Here is an 18,464-nt window from a genome sequence, read left to right as displayed (position 1 = left end):
CCCATACATCAAGCCTCCACTGACACCTTGTATTGTCATGAGACATTTGTTACAAATTATGAAAGAATATTGTCAAAATCTTACTATTAATCATAGTCCTTATCTTACATTTGGTGTGTTTTTCCCCCAACCCACCCTATTATTATTTTTTACGTTTTTAGTTTTATGACAGAGGTTGTAAACTTATAAGACAATCATGCCCATCTGCAGAATTCCCAAACAACACCCTCCATCAACACACCACAATATGGTGTGTCATTTGCTACAGAGAAAACAATATCATCTGATTGTTACCATGTCCATAGAGTACATTTGGCTCACATTTCCCATACTGCCTCAGTACCTACATCTTTCACATCTTTCGCATAGATGCAAGAATATTAGATTATTACTACTAGCCACAGTCCATAGGTCACTCCAGCTGTATTTTTCCCATGCTTCTCCACATTCCCAACACCCTGCAGTAGTGATATACATTTGCTCTAGCTAACAAAGGACACTCTTGCATCTGTACCATCAAACACAATTCTCGTCCACCTCTTGGTTTACTGTGCTACCCAGTTCCTAGATTATTCTCTAGCGTTCTGTCAATTGGCATTTACATAATTAGATTACCATTTTTAGTCACATCCCCATTTATAAACTAGATGTTACTCACTGTGTGTTACCATCCACGCTATACATTTCCACACTTTTACAGTAAAGCTACTTAAAACTTCTACATACATTAAACATCAGTAGTCCTCTAAGTCCTCCTCTTATCTCCTTTAAGAATCCACCACCTACCACCAGTTCTTGAAGATATTTTCCAATAATTTCTTCTAGAAGTTTTATGGTTCTTTTATTTTTAGTTTTTTGATCCATTTTAAGTTAATTTTTGGAGAAGGTGTGAGATAGGGGTCCTCTTTCCTTCTTTCAGCTATGGATATCCAATTCTTGGGCAGAATGGACTGTTCTGCCCAAGCTGTCTGAATTTGACAGGCTAGTCAAAAATCACTTGACCATACCTGTGAGGGTCTGTTTCTGAATCATAAATTTGGTTCCATTGGTCTATTGTGTTTGTCTTTAGACCAGTACTATGCTGTTTTTACCACTATAGGTAGGTATTATAATTTAAAGTCTGGAGATGAGGTTTCACATTTCCTTTTTATGATGTTTCTGGCTGTTCAGGACCCCTTACCCTTCCAAATAAATTTAATGATTGTGTTTTCAATTTTTTCTTTAATGCTGGTGGAATTTTTATCAGGATTGCATTAAATCTGTATAAAAACATGCACAGAATTGACATCTTAATGATATTTAGTCTTCCAATCCATGAGCATGGAATGTTCTTCCAATTATTTAGGGCTTTTTTAATTTGTTTTAATATTAAGTTGCAATTTTCTGAAAACAAGTGCTTTACGTCATTGGTTAAGTTTATTCCTGATTATGTGAATTTTATGTCATTTTTTTTAAGATTTTTTAAAAAATTTATTGAAATGTCATATATTTTTTTCCACCACTCTTTTGACACTTTTACTTTTATTGATATAATCTTCATTTCAAGAGTCTCTTGCAGGCCCCTCTCTACTGTGTTTTCTTTTCAGGCACTAGCACACCCTTTAATATTTCCTGAAAATCTGGTCTCTTGCTTAGAAATTCTGTTTCTATTTATCTGTGAATATTATAATCTCACCTCATTTTTGAAAGACAGTCTTGCTGGATATAAGATTCTTGGCTGGAAGTTTTTCTCTTGTAGTATCTTAAATATATCAGACCACTGTCTTCTTGCCTCCATGGCTTCTGGTGAGAAATCAGCACTGAGTCTTATTGGATATCCCTTACATGTTATGCATTGCTTTTCTCTTGCTGCTCTCAGAATTCTCTCTTTGTCGTTGGCATTTGACATTCTGATGAGTATGTGTCTTGGAGTTGATATTTGGATATTTTTGGATCGGAGTATGTTGTGCTTCTTGGCCAGGGATATTTACATCCTTGAATAGGGTTGGGAAATTTTCTACCATTATTTCTTTAAATATTCCTTCTGCCCCCTTTTCCTTTTCTTGTCCTCCTGGGACTCTGAAGACACATATGTTTTGCACATCTCTTGCTGTCATAGTTCCCTGGGACCTTGTTCAATTTTTCCACTCTTTTCATCTGTTCTTTTGTGTGTTCACTTTCAGAGACCATTTCTTCAAGCTCACCAATCCTTTCTTCTGCCTCCTCAAATCTCCTATTATATGATTCCAATGTTTTTTTAAATTTCATTGATTGCACCTTTCTTTCCCATAAGATCTGCTATTTTTCTATGCATGCTTTCACATTCTTCTTTGTGTTCATCCAATGTCTTTTTAATAGCCTTAATTTCTTTAGCCATCTCATTGAATTTATTAAGGAGATTTGTTTGAACATCTATGATTAGTTGTTTTAACTCCTTTATGTCATCTGGAGACTTATCTTGTTCCTTTAACTGGGCCATAGCTTCCTGTTTCTTGGTGTAGATTGTAATTTTTTGTTGGTGTCTTCGCATCTGGCTTACTAGAGTATTTATTCTGGGTGCAGTTTTTCCCTTTCGATTAGGGTTTCCTATCCTCTCTCCCTTGCTAGTTGTGCAGTAGGAGTCAATCATGCATTTGGTCCTGTAAGACGTGGAGGCTAAAGCTGCCCTCATTGTGCCAGGGATCAATGAAGCTTCTTCCAACTTTCTCCTTTGCCAGGGGTAGTCAGAGCTGTGTGGAATAATCCAAGTGTAGGCCTAGACTGTAATTGCCCAGAGAAACTGAAGAAACTTCACATTCCTTTCTCCTCTGCCTGGGGCAGGGATGGAGCTGCAGGTGTGGGCAGCAATCTATGCAGTGCAGGTCCAAGATGACTGCAGTTGCCCTGGTAGACTTCTGATTTTTAGTCTATGCCAGCCAAAGTTACCTGTATAGGCTGGTGCAGGGCTCCTCAGCCTCCTCCCTGCCAGAGGCTGGGCTGAAGCCTAGGCTAGGGCTGCAGGCTGATCTGCGTGAAAGAAACTGGTTCCTGCTGACCAGGCTTCCCCTCAGGCTGGCGTGGGGTAAAAATGGCGGCTACTGGCCTCTTTCTGATTTGGGCTGGTTCACACCCCCCTGTTCCCAGGGTTATCTCTTAGCCAGCAGAGTCTACCAATCAGTAGCCGAAATCGGCAGCCAACTGTCTCCTCCGCTGATTCTGGGAAATGGAGCTTCCAATTCCAGCCACAGAACAGCTCCTGAGGTGGCTCGTGCCGCCAGAGTAAGATAATCACCGGCCTCCAGAGCCTGGCTGGTAGTTTCCCGGATAGGCTGGTGCAGGTCCCCGCAGCTTCCTCCCTGCCTAAATTGGCACTGGGGCTTAGGCCACGCTGCAATATGATCTGGATGGAAAGAAGCCGGTCCCCACCAGCAATGTGATTTTCAGTCCACCTTGTTTCCCCTCACACCAGGTGCAGAGTTAAGATGGCGGCTCCCTACCTCTTTCTGACTTGGACAGGCTCAAACTTTAGCTGTTCTCAGGATTATACTGTAGCCCTCAGAATTTACTCATCAGTAGCTGAAGTGGGTGCTCAAGCGTCTTTTCTATGCCCTGTTTTGGGGAAGTGGAGCTTTCAATTCTTGCAGCAGAACAGCTCCTGAGGCGGCTTGTGCCTCCAGTGGAGGATGAGCACAGGCCTCCTCGGTGTGGAGCGCTCTATTTATGAGTCTTCTCTGCAGATGGGCAGTCTTCTCCTTCCACTCCTTCAAGGATGTTGCAAGATGCTCTTCTGGTCTCCTGGAACCCCCAAACAGGTGCTTCAGCTAGCTCTAGAGAGCTCTGGGTGTTTGCTAACTGCCCTGTAAGCAGGAGCTAACTCTAGGAGCTCCTTACTCTGCCACCATCTTGCTGGTTCTTTGGTCATTTTTTAATTGGGTCATTTATCTTCTCATTTTTGAGTTGTAACTTCTCTTTATATATCCTGGATATTAAACCCTTATTAGATATGTGATTTACAAATATTTTCTCCCATTGAGTTGGCTGCCTTTTTACCCATTTGACAAAGTCTGGTGAGGTACAAAAGTGATTAATTTTGAGAAGGTCCCATTTATCTATTTTTTCTTTTGTTGCACATTTGAGTGTAAGGTCAAAAAAACCACCACCTACTACAAGGTTTTGAAGATGTTTCCCTACATTTTCTTTCAGTAGTTTTATGGTCCTGACTATTATATATAGGTCTTTGATCCATTTGGAGTTGATTCTTGTATAGGGAGTGAGATAGGGGTCCTCTTTCATTCTTTTGGTTATAGATATCCAGTTGTCCCAGAACTGTTTGTTAAAGAAACTGTTTTGTCTCATTAACTTTGAGTTGGTAGGTTAATCAAAAACCAGTTGGCTGTATAGGTGAGGGTTTATTTCTGGGTTCTCAGTTCCATTCCACTGATCACTGTGTTTATCTTTATGCCAGTACCATGCTGTTTTGACCACTCTAGCTTTGTAATATGTTTCAAGGTCAGGCAGTGAAATTCCTCCCACGTTGCTTTTCTTTTTTAAAACGCTTTTGGCTATTTGGGTGTACTTTCCCTTCCAAATGAATTTGGTAGTTGCTTTTTTTAATTCTGTAAAGTAAGCTCTTGGGATTTTGATTGGTAGTTGATAGAATCTACAGATCAGTTTGGGTAAGACTGACATCTTCACAATATTTATTCTTCTAATCCATGAACATGGAATGTTTTTCCATTTGTTCAGGTCTTTTAAAATTTCTTTAAGCACTGTTCTGCAGTTTCTGCATATAGGTCCTGTACTTCTTTGGTTAAATTAATTCCTAGGTATTTGTGTCTTTTTGGTGCTATTTGTAACAGTTTGATATGGTTATGAACTCCAAAAATAGATATTGGATTATGTTTGTAATCTGGTCTGAACCTGGGCGTGATTGAGTTATGATTAGGGTTTTGTTTGGGCCATGTCATTAGGGGTGGGGACTCACAGATAAAAGACATGACAAAGGACAGAGTTGGGGGGTTCTTAAATTTGGAGTTTTGATGGAGTTTGATGCTGAAGTCTTAAACTGGAGCCCCGGGGAAAGACACAGAGTCATTCGTCTGATAGTCTACAGCTGACCTTATGGACAGAGGCAAAGCCTAGAGGGCCTCATAGTCTATAGCTGACCTTGTGGAGGAAACAGAGGAGCTGAGCCCACAGGAACCCAGGAAGCCTGAACCCTCACAGATGTCAGCAGCCATCTTGCTCCAAAACGTGGGAACAGACTTTGGTGAGGGAATTAACTTATGCTTTATGGCCTGGTAACTGTATGCTCCTACCTCAAATACCTTTTATAATGCCCAGCAGATTTCTGGTATTTTGCATTAGCACCCGTTTGGCTGACTAATACATTATTTAAAATGGAATTTTCCCCCTGATTTCCTCCTCAGATTGTTCAGTACTAGTGTACAAAAACATTACTGATTGTGTGTTGACCTTGTATCCTGCCACTTTGCTGACCTAACTCATTTATTACCTCAAGTAGCTTTGTCATGGATACTACAGAATTTTCTAAGTACAGGGTCATGGCATGGCATTGTAAACAGGGAGAGTTTTACTTCCTCTTTACTTATTTGAATGCCTTTAATTTTTTTTTTTCTTTTCTAAGTTTTCAACCTTTCCCCATCGAGTATAATGTTGGCTGTGGGTTTTTCATATATGCCTTTTATCATATTGAGGAATTTTCCTTCTATTCCTATCTTTTGAAGTGTTTTTATCAAAAAAGGATGCTGGATTTTGTCAAATGCCTTTCTGCATCAATTGAGACAATCATGTGATTTTTTTTTCCTTCAGTTTGTTAATGTGGTGTATTACGTTGATTGTTTTTCTTATGCTGAACCAGCCTTGCATACCAGGGATAAATCCCACTTAGTTGTGATGTATAAGTCTTTTGATATGCTGTTGGATTTGATTTGCAATTATTTTGTTGAGAATTTTTGCATCTATGTTCATTAGAGAGATTGGTCTGTCTTTTTTTTTTTCTTGTAGTATCTTTATCTGGCCTTGGTATTAGGGTGATGTTGGCTTCATAAAATGTGTTGGGTAATTTTCCCTTCTCTTCAATTTTTCAGAAGAGTTTAAACAGGAATGGTGTTAATTCTTTTTGAAATGCTTGGTAGAATTCACCTGCAAAGCCATCTAGCCCTGGACTTTCCTTGGCTGGGAGATTTTTGATGACAGATTCAATCTCCTTAAATGTGATTGGTTAAGTTCTTGTATTTCTTGTAGCATCAGTATAGGTTGGTTGTGTATTTCTAGGAATTTGTCCATTTCATCTAGGTTGCCTAGTTTGTTGGCATACAGTTTCTCATTATATCCTCTTACGATTTTTAAAAAAGATTTATCTTTTATTTATCTCCCCCCCACCCCCACCCCCCGGTTATCTGCTCTCTGTGCCCATTTGATGTGCATTCTTCTGTGTCTGTTTGTCTTCTCTTTAAGCAGCACCAGGAACTGATCATGGGACCTTCCGGATTGGGAGAGAGCTATTTACTCTCTTGTGCCACCTCAGCTCCCTGGTCTGCTGCATCTCTTTTTGTTTCTCCTCTGTTTCTCTTTTTGTTGTGTCGTCTTGCTGTGCCATCTCTCCACATGGGCCAACTTGCTGCACAGGCCAGCACTCCTGCACAGGCCAGCTCACCACATGGGCCAGCTTGCCTTCAGCAGGAGGCCCCAGGAATTAAACCCTGGACCTCCCATATGGTAGACAGGAGCCCACTTGCTTGAGTCACATCCACTTCCCTTATGATTCTTTTTTATTTCTGTGGGATCAGATGTAACTTCCCCATTTCATTTCTGATTGTACCTCTTATTTGCATCATCTCTCCTTTTTTCTTTGTTAGTTTAGCTAGGAGTTTGTCAATTTTATTGATCTTCTCAAAGAACCAGCTGTTGGTTTTCTCTATTTTTTTTCTCAATTTCATTTATTTCTGCTCTAATCCTTATTATTTCTTTCCTTCTGCTTGCTTTGGGATTGGTCTGCTGTTCTTTTTCTAGTTTCTCTAGTAGTTTATTTAAATCCTTGAGTTTAGCTCTTTCTTCTTTTTTAATATAGGCATTTAGGGCTATAAATTTCCCTCTCAAGACTGCCTTTGCTGTATCCTGTTAAGTTTTGCTAAGTTGTGTTCTTGTTTTCATTTGTCTCAATATATTTACTGATTTCACTTGCAATTTTTTCCTTGATCCTCTGACAATTTAGAAGTATGTTGTTCAAACACCCACACATTTGCAAATTTTTTTCCTGTCTATTATTGATTTCCAGTTTCATTCCATTATGCTCTGAGAAGGTGCTTTGTATAATTTCAAATCTTTTTCTATTTATTGAGAGTTGCACTATGCCCTTACATGTGGCCTACCCTGGAGAAAGATCCATAGGCACTTGAGAAGAATGTATAACCCACTGAGTTTGGATGCAGTGTTCTGTATATGTCTGTTAGATCTAACTCCTTTATCATATTGTTCAAGTTCTCTGTTTCCTTGTTGATCTTCTGTCTAGTTGCTCTATCTAATAATGTGAGTGGGGTATTGAAGTCTCCAATGATTATTGTAGAGATGTTTATTTCTCCCTTCAGTTTTGCCAGAGTTTTTCTCATGTATTTTGAGGTACCCTAGTTAGGTACATAGATATAGATACTCATGACTATTATATCTTTGTCCCTTTTATTAATATACAATGGCCTTCTGTATCTCCTATACCTTTTCTGCATTTAAAGTCTGTTTTGTTGATATTAACATAGCTACCCCTGCTCTTTTCTGGTTACTATTCACATGGAGTAACTTTTTCCAACCTTTCACTTTAAGCTGGTTTGTATCCCTCAGTCTAAGGTAAGTTTCTTATAAGCAGGATATGGATGACTCATGTTTTTTTATCCATTCTGTCAACCTTTATCTTTTGACTGGAGAGTTTAATCCATTCACATTCAATGTTATTACTGTAAATGCACTATTTACTTTCTCCATTTTATTCTTTGGTTTTCATATGTCATATTTTTGTCCATCTTTTTACTCTTTTGATTATTCTTTCTGCTATTTTTTTTTCTACACTCTCCCCCAAGCCTCTCTCTCCTGTCTTTTTCTTTCAGATTTAAGGCTTCCTTTAATAATTCCTGCATGGTGGATTCTTTTTTGCAAACTCTTAGTTTCCATTTGTTTGTGAATATTTTATACTCACCTTCATATCTGAAGGACCATTTTTCTGGATAAAGAATGCTCAGCTGGCAGTTTTTCTCTCTCAGTATCCTAATTGTATCATACCTCTGTCTTCTTGCCTCTATGGTTTCTGAAGAGAAATCTGCACTAAGTCTTACTGGACTTCCCTTATACATGATAGTTTGCTTCTTCCTTGTTGCTCTGAGAATTTTCTCTTTATCTTTGACATCTGACATTCTGAATAGTATGTCTTGGAGTAGGTCTATTTGGATTTATTCTGATTGGGGTATGGGATGCTTCTTGCACATGTAAATTCATTTCTTTCATGAGTTGGGAAATTTTCAGCTATGGCTTCCTCAAATATTCTTTCTGCCCCTTTTCCCTTCTCTTCTCCTTCTGCAACTCCCATGACATGTATGTTGTTATATTTTGTGTTGCCATGCAACTCTCTGAGCCCCTGCTCAATTTTTTCCATTCTTTTTTCTCTTTTCTTTTCTCCCTTCAATTTTAGCTGTTCTATCTTCAGTTCATTTTTCTTTCTATCATTTCTAGTCTGCTGTTGTATGCCTCAAACGTGTTTTTGATCTCACATATTGTGTCTTTCATTCCCATGAGCTCTGTTACTTTTCTGTTCAGGATTTCAAATTCTTTGCACTTGCTCAATGTCTTCTTTACTTCATTTATCTCTGACCATATTGTTTTGCAACTCATTAATTTGATTTTGGAAATTTGTGCACATCTTACTGATTAGTTCTCGCAAATTCTGCATCTCTTCTGGGAGTTTGATATATTCCTTTTCTTGGGCCATGTCTTCTATTTTTCTAGTATGGCTCATAATTTTGCTGATATCTAGGCATCTGATTAGGATGTAGTTTACTCAGATGCTCAATTTCTTTCTCTTTTGTAGGGATTTAGTGGCAGTAGGCAATGTATTACCACTGCTCTTTGATTCTTGGCTTGGCCTGGATTGTTAGGATTGTTCTGCTGGTTGCTCAAAACTGGGCATTGGACCGAGTAATTGGTTGTAGAGTCACTTCCTAAGGCCTTGGGGAGGGCAGCTATAAAGCCCAGAAAAACCATCTCCTACTTATTTTTTATTTTCTTGCATGCACTTCCTTGATCTGCCAGCAGATGATGCTCTTTGGCAGCTCTCAGTTCAATGCCTGGTCAGAGAATATTTGTTGCAACACAGACCAGATCAATATAATAGAGATTCCTGTCTGGAGGCTGGGAGCCTTGTAATTCAAACTTTCCCTGCGACAGTTCTCCAGCCTCCTCTGGCAGCCCTTTTCCCAGGTCGGAAGTATTTCCACTCCCCTCTGAGTCCTCAGCAATCAGTCCCTATTAGTAGAAGAGAAAATTGGGAGGATTGTATATCTTTAGCCTCTTGCTGGCTTCAAGGCAAAAAACAGCACAGCCCCTCCTGGTATAGAAGGGCTCCTGGGACACAGTAGAGCAAATCTGTGAGTCAAAAGCTGAGTCAGCCTTAGGCTGTTTCCCTCCCTCTCCTCTTTCCTGGGGTGTCATCAACAATTGGTCCCATTTAGAAGAGAGGGAGGTTGCTGTGAGGCGTAGATTTCTCCAGTCCTTCCCCAGCTCCCAGGGCAAACCAAGTGTATGGTCCCACCTGGCCTGGAAGGGCTTGTGGGGCACAGCAGACCAAATTTGTGGGTCAGAAACAGAATCAGCCTTAGGCTGTGTCCCTTTCTCTCCATTTTCCTGGGATAGTAGATCCCTGGAGCCCCCTTTGTCTGTAGTTGCAGGCCTAGAGGCCTGAGAATTCTAAAGTATCTTTAGTGTGGGGGATGGTGCTAGCAGCAGTTGCCACTGGTTTCAACCCACAGTTCTGTGGTCGCCATTTCTCTCCTTTGTCCCTCTCTCCTCTGGGTGGTGTTCAGCCTTTGCCTGGTGTCCTAAACCCTAGATCTTTTTCTAGGCTGTTTCAGACTGTCTTCTAGTTATTTTTCTGGAGGAGAAGAGAGTCCCATATTGTTCTAGTCTGCCATCTTCCTGCAGGTTTTTTTTGTGTGTGTGTAATTCTTGTAATGTGCTTTGGATTTGGTTTGTAAGTATTTTCTTGAGGATTTCTGCATCTATATTCATTAGCGATACTGGTCTGTAATTTTCTTTTTCTTTTTCGTAGTACTGTTATCTAGATTTGGTATGATGGTAGAATGAGTTTGGTAGCATTCTTTCCCGTTCAATTTTTTTGAAGAGCTTGAGCAAGACTGATATTAGATCTTCTTTCAGTGACTGGTGGAATTCACCTGTGAAGTCATCTGGTCCTGGGTTTTCATCTTTGGGAGGTTTTTAGTTTCTGTTTTTGTTGTTGTTGTTGTTTTTTAAAGGCTTTTGAACTGACCAGCAATTTATTCAATAAGATCATACATAAGTTTTTTTTTTTTTAAGGTTTATTTTTATTTTTATTTATCCCCCCACCTTGTGCCTTGCTTGCTGTCTGCTCTCTGTGTCCATTCACTGCATGTTCCTCTGCTTGCTCCCTTTGTTGTGTCATCTTGGTGTGCCAGCTCTCTGCAGGCGTGGGCCATCAGCTCTCTGCAGGCGTGGACCAGTTTGCCTTCACAAGGAGGCCCTGGGACGTGAACTCAGGTCTCCCATATGGTAGGCAGGAGCCCAATTGATTGAGCCACAGCTGCTTCCCCTTTGGGAGGTTTGTTTTTTGTTTTCATTCTAGGAGGTACAGGGCATTGGTCCTGGGACCTCGTACATGAGAACAGGCACTCAACCACTGAGCTACATCCACTCCTCTTTGGGAGTTGTTTGATGACTGCTTCAGTCTCTTCACTTGTGATTGATTTGTTGAGTTCTTTTTCTTCTAGGATCAGTGGAGGTGGTTCATGTTTCTAAGAATTTGTCCGTCTCATCTACATTGTCTAGTTTTATGGTGTACAGTTGTTTATAGTATTCTCTTATGAGCTATTACTTCTCTGGGGTCATTGGTCATGTCCCCCCTCTCTTTTCTGTTTTTTTTGTGTCTTCTCTTTTTCCTTTGTCACTCTAGCTAAGTGTTTTCCAATTTTGCTAATCTTCTTAAAGAACCAACTTGTGTATTTGTTGATTCTCTCTATTGTTTTTCTGTTCTCAGTTTCATTTATTTCTGCTCTGATCTTTACTATTTCCTACCTTCAACTTGATTTGGAATTCATTTGCTGCTCTTTCCTAGTTCCTCCAGGTGTGCAATTAGATTTTCAATTTTAGCTTTCTTCTTTTTAAATGTAAGCATTGCGGACTATAAATTTCCCTCTTGGCACTGCCTTTGAGGTGTCCCATGGGTTTGTTTTGTTTTTATTTTTAAAAGATTTTATTTATTCCCCCCCCCCCCCCCCCCCCCCGCCACACACACACAACATTATTTGCTGTGTCCATTTGCTGTGTGCTATGTCTGCTCCTCTTCTCTTTATGGGGCACTGGGAACTGAACATGGGACCTCCCATGTGGGAGAGAGGCACTCAATTGCTTGAGCCACCTCCACTCCCTGCTTTGTTGTGTGTCTCATTGTGTTTCCTCTTTGTGTTTCCTCATTGCAACATCTTGTTGTGTCATCTTGTTCCATCAGCTTACCATGTCAGCTCACTGTCTTCTCCATCTTCTCCAAGAGGCACTGGGAACCAAATTTGGGACCTCCCATGTGGTATGCAGGAGCTCAATCACTTGAGCCACTTCTGCTTCCTGTCCCAAAGGTTTTGATATGTTGTGTTATTTTCATTTGTTTCAAGACATTTTCTGAATTCTCTTGCAATTTCTTCTTTGGCCCACTGATTAAGAGTGTGTTGTTTAATCTCCATATATTTATGAATTTTCCCTTTTTCCATCCATTATTGATTTCCAGCTTCATTCTTTTATGATCAGAGAAAGTGTTTTGTATTATTTCAATCTTTTTAAATTTATTGAGTCATATTGAGTCACATATCCTTGTGACCCAACATATGATCTATCCTGGAGAAGGATCCATGAGCACTTAAAAAGAATGTATATCCTGCTGTTTTGTGGTGCAGTGCTCTATAGATGTCTTTAAGTCTAGTTCATTTTTCATATTATTCAGTCTATTTATCCTCTGTTCAGATGTTCTCTCCAATACTGAGAGTGGTGTATTGAAGTCTCCAACTATTATTGTAGAGGCATCTATTTCTCCCTTCAGTTTTGCCAGTGTGTGTCTCATATATCTTGGGGCACTCAAGTTAGGTACATAAATATTTAGTATAGTTATTTCTTCTAGGTGAATTGCCCCTTTTATTAATATACAATGACCTTTTTCATCTAACAGTTTTGCATTTAAAATCTATTTTGTCCAATATTAGTATTGCTACTCCAGCTATTTTTTGGATACTATTTGCATGGAATATCTCCAGCCTTTCACTTTTAACCTGGTTGCGTCCTTATGTCTGAGGTCTCTTGTAGACAGCAGATAGATGGCTCGTATTTTAAAATCCATTCTATCAGTCTATGTTTTTTGATTGGGGAGTTTAAGCCATTAACATTCAATGTTATCACTGTTAAGACCTTAATTATTTCATCCATTTTATCCTTTGGTTCTCAGTTGTCATATAGCTCTATTGTCTGTCTTCTTATCCTCTTGTTTACCCTTCCTAATAATCTTCATTTCTAAATTCTTCTCCAAATCTCTTGCCCTTGTTCTTTTCCTTTCAGGATGTGGCACCCCATTCAGTACTTCCTGCAAATCTGAACTTTTGGTAACATATTCTATCAGTTTTTCTTTGTTTTTTGAAGACTTTGAACTCACCCTCATTTCTGAATGACAGTTTTGATGAATGCAGAATTCTTGGCTGGCAGTTTTTCTCTCTCAGTACCTTAAATACATTATACCACTTTCTTTTCATCTTCACGTTTTCTGATGAGAGACAAGCACTTAATCTTATTGAAGTTCCCTTGTATGTGATGCTTTGCTTTTCTCTTGCTGCTTTCAAAGAATCCTATCTCTGATATTTGTCATTTTGAATGTAGAAGAACTCTGGTGGCATTCTTCCTGTTTGATCTTTTAGAAGAGCTTGAGCAAGATTGGTATTAGGCAGCAGACTTGGCCCAGTGGTTAGGGCATCCGTCTGCCACACGGAAGGTCCGCAGTTCAAACCCCGGGCCTCCTTGACCCGTGTGGAGCTGGCCCATGCACAGTGCTGATGCACGCAGGGAGTGCCCTGCCACGCAGGGGTGTCCCCTGCGTAGGGGAGCCCCACCCGCAAGGAGTGCACCCCATGGGGAGAGCCGCCCAGCAGGAAAGAAAATGCAGCCTGCCTAAGAATGGCACCGCCCACACGGAGAAATGACACAATAAGATGATGCAGCAAAAAGAAATACAGATTCCCGTGCTGTTGACAACAACAGAAGTGGACAAAGAAGACGCAGCAAATAGACACAGAGAACAGACAACCAGGGTGGGGGGGGAGGGGAGAGAAATAAATAAATCTTAAAAAAAAAGATTGCTATTAATCATCTTTCAGTGACTGACAGAATTCACCTGTGAAGACATCTGGTCCTGGGCTTTTCATCTTTGGGAGGTTGTTGATGACTGTTTCAATCTCTTGTGATTGGTTTCTTGAGAACTTCTATTTCTCCTAGGGTATAGCCACTACAGTGGACTTTTTGGCAGTTCCTAAGGAAGTTGCATAGAGATTTGCCATATGACCTGGCAATACCACTACTCCACTATACCTAGATTAATTGAAAGCTGTGACATGAACGGATATCTGCACACCAATGTTCATAGCTTTCTTATCCAAAGTTGCCAAAAGATGAAAACAACCCAGTTGTTCATCAACCAATGAATGGATAAACAAATTATGGTGTGTATATACAATGGAATATTATTCAGCTTTAAGAAGAAATGGAATCACTAAGTATGTAACATGGATGAATCTGGAAGACAATATGTTGAGTGAAGAAAGCCAGACACAAAAGGACAAATACTGTATGATTGTGCTATTATGAACTAAATATATTCTATAAACTCATGAAGTTAATTGGAGAATGGAAAGATGAGTGTTAACCTGTGCAGAATTAATAAAACAATTGTTTATTAATCTCTGGAAATGAATAGAAAAGGTGGAAGAACAACATAGTGTTTGTAACTAAGAGTGCTATTATATGGACAGTAATTGAAAGGGAAAGTCTACAGTCATGTATATTACTAGAAGGAAAGCTGAAAACTGTAACATGGACTGTATGGCATAGTAAAACCTCATGTGAAATAAGAATATGGGTAATATTGCATATATGACTGTTTTTCTTTGAAACTGAACAAATGAATGTTAATGTTATAAGATGTTAATATTAGGCAAAAAAAAATAACACATTATACTAACTGAAAGAAACCAAACACAAAGTACTACATATTGTATATTTATATAAAATGTAAATATAAATCAATTTATAAATATGGAATTAGATTAGTGCTTATGTAGGGCTGAGGAATGGTGACTGCTCAGGGGTGTGGAGTTTTTCTTTTTGGAGTAATGAAATTGTCCTAAAATCTTTTGTGGTGATGAATGCACAACACTGTGATTATACTTAAAGCCAGTGATTACATACTTTGGATAGATTGTATGGTATGTGACTATATCTCAATAAAACAGTTTTTAAAAATATTCTGATTTGAATAAAATTGAAACATAGCAGCCAGTCAAGATGCTCCCTTCTGTTATTCAAGCCCTTGTGTGCAGTCCCCTCCTACATGGTATCAAGGTTAATGAATCTATGTGACCAACAAGATGTGGCATAAATGACAGCAGTCACTCTCAATATTGGGTTTAAAAAAAGACTGCACAATAAGAGATGCAGCAGACCAGGGAGCTGAGGTGGCATAGGAGAACAATCGCCTCTTTCCCACTCCAAAAGATTCCAGGAGCTGCCTAAGGAGAATATAAGCAGACACAGAAGAACACATAGAGAATGGACACAGAGAGTAGACAATGGAAGGAGGGGGGAGGAAAAATAAATCTGAAAAAAAAAAAAAAAGACTGCAGCTTCTGTTTCGGGTGTGTACTCTCTTGCTTGGATCACTCGCTGTGAGGAAAACAAGCTGCCATGTTGTGACAGCCCCATAGAGAGGCCCACAGGACAAGGAACGGAAGCTTCCAGCCAATGGCCATTGAGGAAGAGAGGCCTGTAGCATCCTCGTGAGCGAGTGCAGAGGCAGTCACCCCAGCCCTGAAGGAGCCTCGCAATGAAGGCAGCCCTGATCAGTAGCTTGCCTGAGACCTCAAAACCATGCAGCTAAGCCACCCTTGGATTCCTGACCTTCAAAAACTCTGAGATAATAAACGTGGCTTGTTTCAAGCTGCTAGTTTATTATGCTGCAATAGAGAACATACAGAGATTTTGGGACAGCACTCTAAAATGTGCGAGTGGCTTTACAACTGGACAGTGGGCCTTGAGAAGAGCAGGGGAACGCTTACAATGCCTTGAAGAAACTGTTAATAGAAACCTTATGGCCATTTATAAGGCTGTGGCCTGTGGGCAGATAAAGACAAGCTGCAAAGTAAAGTAAATGTTATTGGAAACTGGATGACTAGGAAATCTTTGCTATGCTGTGGCACAAAATTTAGCAACCCTGCTGCCTATGATGAAATGGAATGTAGAAAACGTACCTAGTGACTTGACACATTTCATGTATGTTTCCAAAAGGAGTGTTGAAGGTGCCACCTTGTTTCTTCTTATTTGTAGTAAAATATATGAGAAAGAAAAAGAAAAAAAAGAAAAAACAATAAAAAAAGAATCAAAGAAATAAAAATAAAGAAAAAAGAAAAAATGAAAAAAGAAATTTAAAAAAAAACAAGAGAATTTAACTAGAAAAAAATATATATGAGGAGAGAAAAATGAAAGCAGTGGTTGTCAAATGAGAGTGATACTGCCTCCCAGGGGACATTTGGCAATGTCTAGAGACATGTTTGTCAGAACTGGGAGGCTGCTACTGGTATCTAGTGAGAACAGGCCAGAGATGCTGCTAAACAATCCTATAGTGCACAGGACAGACTTCCACCCCCACACCCTGACAAATAATTATCCAAAAGGTCAACGGTGCTGAAGTTGAAAAATCCTGAGCTAAAAGAAAGGACTGTTAAACAAGGAGTCAGCTCTATCCAAAAATTCCCAGTCTATTCAAATGACAAATATTGCTAAAAGTAAGAAATGGCTTCTGAGAAAAGTTCAAATTCAAGGCACTGCCAGGAAAATATGGTTTAAAAATGGTTCTGAGAATGATTGTAAAATCTTTTGTTAACATCTAAGACAGATTTAAGGGCAGTGCCTCTGAGCTTATTCAGTCAGATGAAAGACTTCTAAAGAAATTATGGTGGGGAAGTGGATGTGACTCAAGCAACTGAGCTCCCACCTACCATATGAGAGGTCCTGGATTCAGTTATCAGTGCCTCCTAAAGAAGAAGGGCAAAGCAGCGAACTGACGCAATGGGCTGGTGCGGCAGGTTGACACAAGATGATGCAACAAGAGACACAAGGAGGAAAATGTAATGAGAGACACAACAAAGTAGGGCGTGGAGGTGGTACAAGCGATTAGGTGCCTCCCTCCCACATGGGAGGTCCCAGGTTCGGTTCCCAGTCCCTCCTAAAAATAAAAAAGGAAGACAAGCACACAACAAACAGACACAGCAAATGCAAACAATGAGGGGCAGGGAGGAATAAATAAATTAATCTTTTTGAAAAATAAATTATGGTGGAATGGGTGTAGCTCAGTGGTTGAGTACCTGCCTTCCCATGTATAAGGTCCTGGTTTCAATCCCTCGTATCTCCTCAAAAAAAAAAACAAAAAAACAAAAGAAGAGGTTGTGCCTCATATATCCTCTGAATCAAACAAAAAGGATTCTAGAAAGCTTAAGGGTGCTGTACTTTACCATCAGAGCAGAAGGCAATGGAAGAGATTTCAAAGAAATGTATGGCATGGCTTTTGTCTAATAGAGTTTTTGTTTCTTTATTTACTTACTTTTTTAAAGAGCAGGTGTAAGTCCACCAACCCACCAGTTTTGAAAGGATCATATATGCAGAAACATCACTAGCTTGGACCTAGAGGGATAAAAGAGAGTACAAAATGAAAAAAGGATTTCTGGTTCTGGACAAGATGGAGTATATGCTTTCCTCTTTATCCTTCCCACTAGGTAGAGCTTCAAATGCTATATATAAATAAAACTTAAGATTCTGAAAGGTAGAGGGAAGTGGGTCTCTTAGGACTCCGGTACTCAAGGAATGATACAGCAGTGAGTCCCCTGGGCTTTCTTTTACTAGTGTGCAGGAGAAACATGCAACCTGAAAATGCTGAAGAGGTATAGACAAAATTGCCCGCATGTGAAACCTATTCTGTCTTGCCAAAGGACTGGGAAAGGGATACCATTAGCAAGCCAGAAAACTTTTTGACACCAAAATGCCAGAGAGAAAAACTACCCCCAACATTCATCTGCAAGGCAGAGGGGAAAGCCTAGACTTCAACCTTTGCCTGGCAGTAACAAGGCTCCTCTGGCCCTAACTGCCAGCATGGTGTCAGAGAAGGCCAAGTGGGGACCCTGGGATTTCATCAATACCCAGCAGTAACAAAATGCCCCTCTCCACAATCTCCATGTTGTCAGCGGAGGCCACGTGGGAAGCCTGGGCTTCCATCCACATCCGGCAGTAACAAGGCACCCCTCCCCTCCCTACAATGTAAAAAAGGCCAAGTGGGGAGCCTGGATTTTCACCCCTGCCCAATAGTAACAAGGCAACCCTTCTGGTGCCAGAGCCAGTCGCTCCAGGTTCTTGGTCACGTCATAAGAAAGAATCCAACGCGCACCACAGGTATAAGAAAGTTAGAAAAATGAGAAGAGTGTACACACTCAAGGACGTGAGTGCAGGCATGCTCAAGGCAGAGACACGTGCCCCCTTCTCCAGGGTTTTCTGATTTTATAGGCTATCATAGGGGGTTAGTGTCTGCCTTGATGGGTGTATTTAAGATAAAGTGGGGGAAACTCATTGGGTATGGTTTCTAGGGTATGTTATTTGGTAATGGTTAGCTTCTGGTTGCTGTCCATGAGCTCTACAGGGCATGTTGACCAGCAGTGATTGGCCTCTGGGGACTGTCCATAAGTCCTGCTGTGTGTTTACTGTGCAAGTGTTTATGAAAGTAGGTGAGAGGTGGGGGCCCTTCCTGTTTTTCTTTCTTTCTGCTATGTGAAAATGTTTCAAGTTGCCTTCCAATAAGATATTTGTGTTCTGGGTATTGGTGGTAGGGGGTTTCTGCCTTTTCTCCTCAGTCCCTATTCTATCCTGCCTTGTTTCCTTTCCCTACATCCTCCTGTCAGTGG

The 18,464-nt window shown here is 40.2% G+C and overlaps 1 protein-coding gene across 5 annotated transcripts in view; it reads right to left on the bottom strand.

The window, feature by feature from the left end:
• Nucleotides 1-18,464, bottom strand: part of SYS1 (SYS1 golgi trafficking protein) — a 47,233-nt gene that overhangs the window by 8,993 nt on the left and 19,776 nt on the right. For 2 of the 5 annotated variants that reach the window (XR_011647340.1, XR_011647342.1), the window contains exons 4-6: nucleotides 17,117-17,196; nucleotides 15,768-15,832; nucleotides 13,640-13,774 (exon numbers count right to left, since the gene is read on the bottom strand). Coding sequence is in view for 1 of the 5 variants with exons in the window: in XM_058287142.2 (XP_058143125.1) it covers nucleotides 17,166-17,196 (31 nt within the window). In the remaining 4 variants the exon portion in view is untranslated. The remainder of the gene's footprint in view (nucleotides 1-13,639; nucleotides 13,775-15,767; nucleotides 15,833-17,116; nucleotides 17,197-18,464) is intronic. The other 3 variants (XR_011647341.1, XM_058287142.2, XR_011647339.1) reach the window with 2 other exon arrangements.

This window comes from Dasypus novemcinctus, chromosome 24 (genome assembly GCF_030445035.2).
Source record: "Dasypus novemcinctus isolate mDasNov1 chromosome 24, mDasNov1.1.hap2, whole genome shotgun sequence".
NCBI lineage: Eukaryota > Metazoa > Chordata > Mammalia > Cingulata > Dasypodidae > Dasypus > Dasypus novemcinctus.
This window is presented reverse-complemented; position numbering and strand designations above follow the sequence as displayed.